This window comes from Trachymyrmex cornetzi, unplaced genomic scaffold, assembly GCF_001594075.2.
Source record: "Trachymyrmex cornetzi isolate Tcor2-1 unplaced genomic scaffold, Tcor1.1 scaffold1454, whole genome shotgun sequence".
NCBI classification, from domain to species: domain Eukaryota; kingdom Metazoa; phylum Arthropoda; class Insecta; order Hymenoptera; family Formicidae; genus Trachymyrmex; species Trachymyrmex cornetzi.
The window spans coordinates 48534-51837 of NW_017296042.1; the positions used below are offsets into that span (position 1 = coordinate 48534).

The 3304-nt window shown below is 39.5% G+C and overlaps 1 protein-coding gene across 1 annotated transcript; it reads left to right on the forward strand.

Annotated features, from left to right (window-relative positions):
* The first annotated feature begins 2203 nt into the window (after window positions 1-2203).
* Window positions 2204-2590, forward strand: LOC108757505 (putative uncharacterized protein FLJ37770). Its single transcript, XM_018501945.1, has one exon. It carries the CDS (start codon window positions 2204-2206, stop codon window positions 2588-2590), a length of 387 nt encoding a protein of 128 aa, XP_018357447.1.
* Window positions 2591-3304: the final 714 nt, after the last annotated feature.

Consider the following 3304-nt stretch of genomic DNA (forward strand, 5'->3'; position numbering starts at 1 on the left):
ACCGACGACCGCACCGCTCGTAGGAAAAAAGATGTTAAAGCGTCCTTACGGGACGTTGACCCATATTCCGAAGCGACCCATATTCCGAAGCGAGCACAAAAGGGGTGCGTTCGACTTGCGGCACTCGCTTCCGTCCGGGTACCTGCGAGAAAAGAGACTGACCGTCCTTCCAAGTACCTTCACCGTTCCCGTTCCTTCTATTCTCCGAGAGGATCACAAGCAAAAAATTTCCAAGGGTTTGGACGTAACAGTTGTATTTAGGTATTTAAAATAATTAATAAACGTTTTTATAAAAATTACATTACGCTATATCTTGGTCGAAAAACAGTCGGAGCATATACCCTTTGTAACACTTTTCGTTCTATAACTATTTACGTTTGTATTATTTTTTGTTCATGGCAATATTTCCTTTTTTTTGTGATGTTTTTTGTTGTCTTGTACGTGACTGCAGTCCCCAAAATCTTACTGCCATTCCGCATGACGTCATACCCTCACCACCGAAGAATCCCCGCGCTACGCTTCCCCACGCCTACAAGTATCCCCCGCACCCCGCGCTCCCCTCTAGCCCCATGGGTTAGAACCCGCCTAGTATACCCTACTATTCGACTAAGTTATGACGTTACAAGTAAGAATTATCTAATAGAGTTTTCGGCCCGGCCGGGTTTGCACCAACTTGGGTTGGATCAATGGCGTTTTGTGCTCTCCTATTGGTAGAGCGGGTGATGTCAACCAATAGGAAAGATTAATTCAATCAAGGTTGGTGCAAACCCGATCGGGCCGAAAACGCTATAAGAATCGGTTAAAATGGAAAACAACTGTTACTTACTTCTTTGCGGTTGGAACATGTTTATGTTTACGACACTTTAGCGGTCGGAACATGGCGGCGTAGGGAGTGATGGTCCGATCTAGTGGTGGTTCGATGTCGCTCTTTCTATATATAGACCTGTACTACGATTGTATGTTAGTGGAGAAGGAGGTACTGGCAAAAGTTTTTTAATTAAAACAATCAAATATTGGTTAAAATAAAATCTCAAGAAGGATACTGCCGTAGCAGCACCTACTGGTATAACAGCGTTTAATATAGACGGTTTGACAGTTCACAGATTATTGCAATTACCCGTTGAGCACGGCCATACTCCTAAGTATAAGCAATTAGCTCACATTTTGAAAGTTTTACGAGCAGTTCTTAAAGATGTTAGTTTTATTATAATTGGCGAAGTATCAATGACATCTAATTTAATTTTTATGTATATACACTTACGACTATCTGAAATATACGATATTACTGATTGTGATGATGATCGGTCGAAAGCACGTTCTTTTATTTGGAGATCTGCTTCAGTACATGAAGATTCTGCTCCTGTACATGAAGATTCTGCCTTTATACAATTAACAGCTGAGAAAATTCGTAAATCTTGATTCTTTAAGTGCTACTAATCTATGGACTTTGTTTCATTATGATGAACCGACAATCAATATGCGCCAACAAGGAGACGGATCTTATCGTAAGTTACTTTCCAGAATTCCCGTTGGTTTATTAACACCATCTGATTATGATATTCTTGAAAGAAAAAAAATATCTTTTAAAGGTGAGTCTTTTGAAACAAGATTAAGCGAATTATGTGATTTTATTAATAATTAATCATCTGATATTGTTTGTTTATTACCTACATGTCGCATGTGTAACGAATTAAACGCTGCAATGTTAAGTCGTATTACTTCAAAAGAAATACTTTTAATTGCTGAAGATACGATTGATTGTATTTCATATATGAAAAAAAAAGTAACAAAGATATTGTTAAATATTGATGATGATGATACTAGAACAGCTGGAATTTCAAAACGAATTACAATTAAAATTGGAGTGAAAGTTATGATAAGACATAATTGATGCTAGTTTGGGTCTTGTAAATAGTATAATTGCTACAGTTATATCAGTTATGCAGGATAAAACTACAGAAAAGATAAAAGTTCTTTTACCGTCTGGTTTAGAGTATTTTATTGAAAGAGTAAGATCTAGGTAACAATGTATTTACGAGGCATGTCCAGAAAGTAAGTGTACTGAAGCTCTCACGGCCGGAGGGATTTTTTTTTCGACATGTTGGCTACACTGCCGTGTAGCCTGATTCCTCCCCTCCGCAACGAGACCAGTTCGAGGTCAGTACGTTGAAAACTGTCAACGCGACAAGAGGTTTCGTGAAAAATGTTAATCCAATCTCCCGCCAAGTGCGAAATACGCGGCGTCATCCGTTATCTCGTTTGGAAGGGAAAAACTCCGGTTGAGGTTTATAATGAGGTAAAAACTGCATATGGTGATAAAGCTATGAATCGTACGAGTGTGTTCAAGTGGTGTCGCGAGTTTAAAAACGGTCGTACGTCTGTGCATGATGATCAGAGAAGCGGAAGACCTTCAATTCTGACTGACGACATTGTGGAAAAAATCGAAAATGCGCTCCGTGACGATCGCAGATTGACTGTGGATGAACTTTCTGCGATGTTTCCGCAAATCTCCAGATCTCTGCTACATGAAACCATCACAAAAACCCTCGGATATCGGAAACTGTCCGCGAGGTGGGTCCCAAACAGCTGACGAAGGAACTGCTCGCCTCGTTTAAATGGGATGTCCTGAACCATCCCGCGCATTCCCCTGACCTAGCACCTTCAGATTACTATCTCTTTACCTCCCTGAAGCTGCACATGGATGGAAAAAAGTTTTCAACCGACGAGGAGGTGAAGGGGGAGGTGGAGAAGTGGACGAAGGGGTTGGCGAGAAACTATTTCGAGGAAGGCATCAAAAAATTAATACCCCGGTTCACCACCTGCATTGAGAGGAATGGTGACTATGTCGAAAAATAGCTTACATATGTACTAATGTAACCAGATCATTTTTTTGTTCAAATAAAAATTTTTGTAACCTACAAAAATTCAGTACACTTACTTTCTGGACATGCCTCGTAGTTGCGGTCGGCTTATGTTGCATTATCTCGAGTAACATCTCTTGATGGACTGCATTTAATTAATTTTGACCCTTCATCCGTGTTTGCTAGTGAAAAAGCTATTATAGAATATAATCGATTGAAACGAATACATAATTCAGAATCAGAAATGATCACTATTTCAAAACAGTGTTATCGTAGAGTTAAAGACGTTTCGTGGACATTGTCGAAAATGATTTCCTCCGTTCAAGAATCGGGTCAAAAAGCTCCATTAAAAAGTACTGTTTGGACTATACTGTGGTTTTCAAAATACAGACAAGGTTTCATGCTATGCGAAAGAAGTATTGCAATGTTTATTCAATTTAGAT

What these genes read in the sequence shown, in the direction of transcription:
- LOC108757505 (XM_018501945.1), top strand. Translation starts at nt 2,204, where the DNA reads ATGTTAATCCAATCTCCCGCCAAGTGCGAAATACGCGGCGTCATCCGT.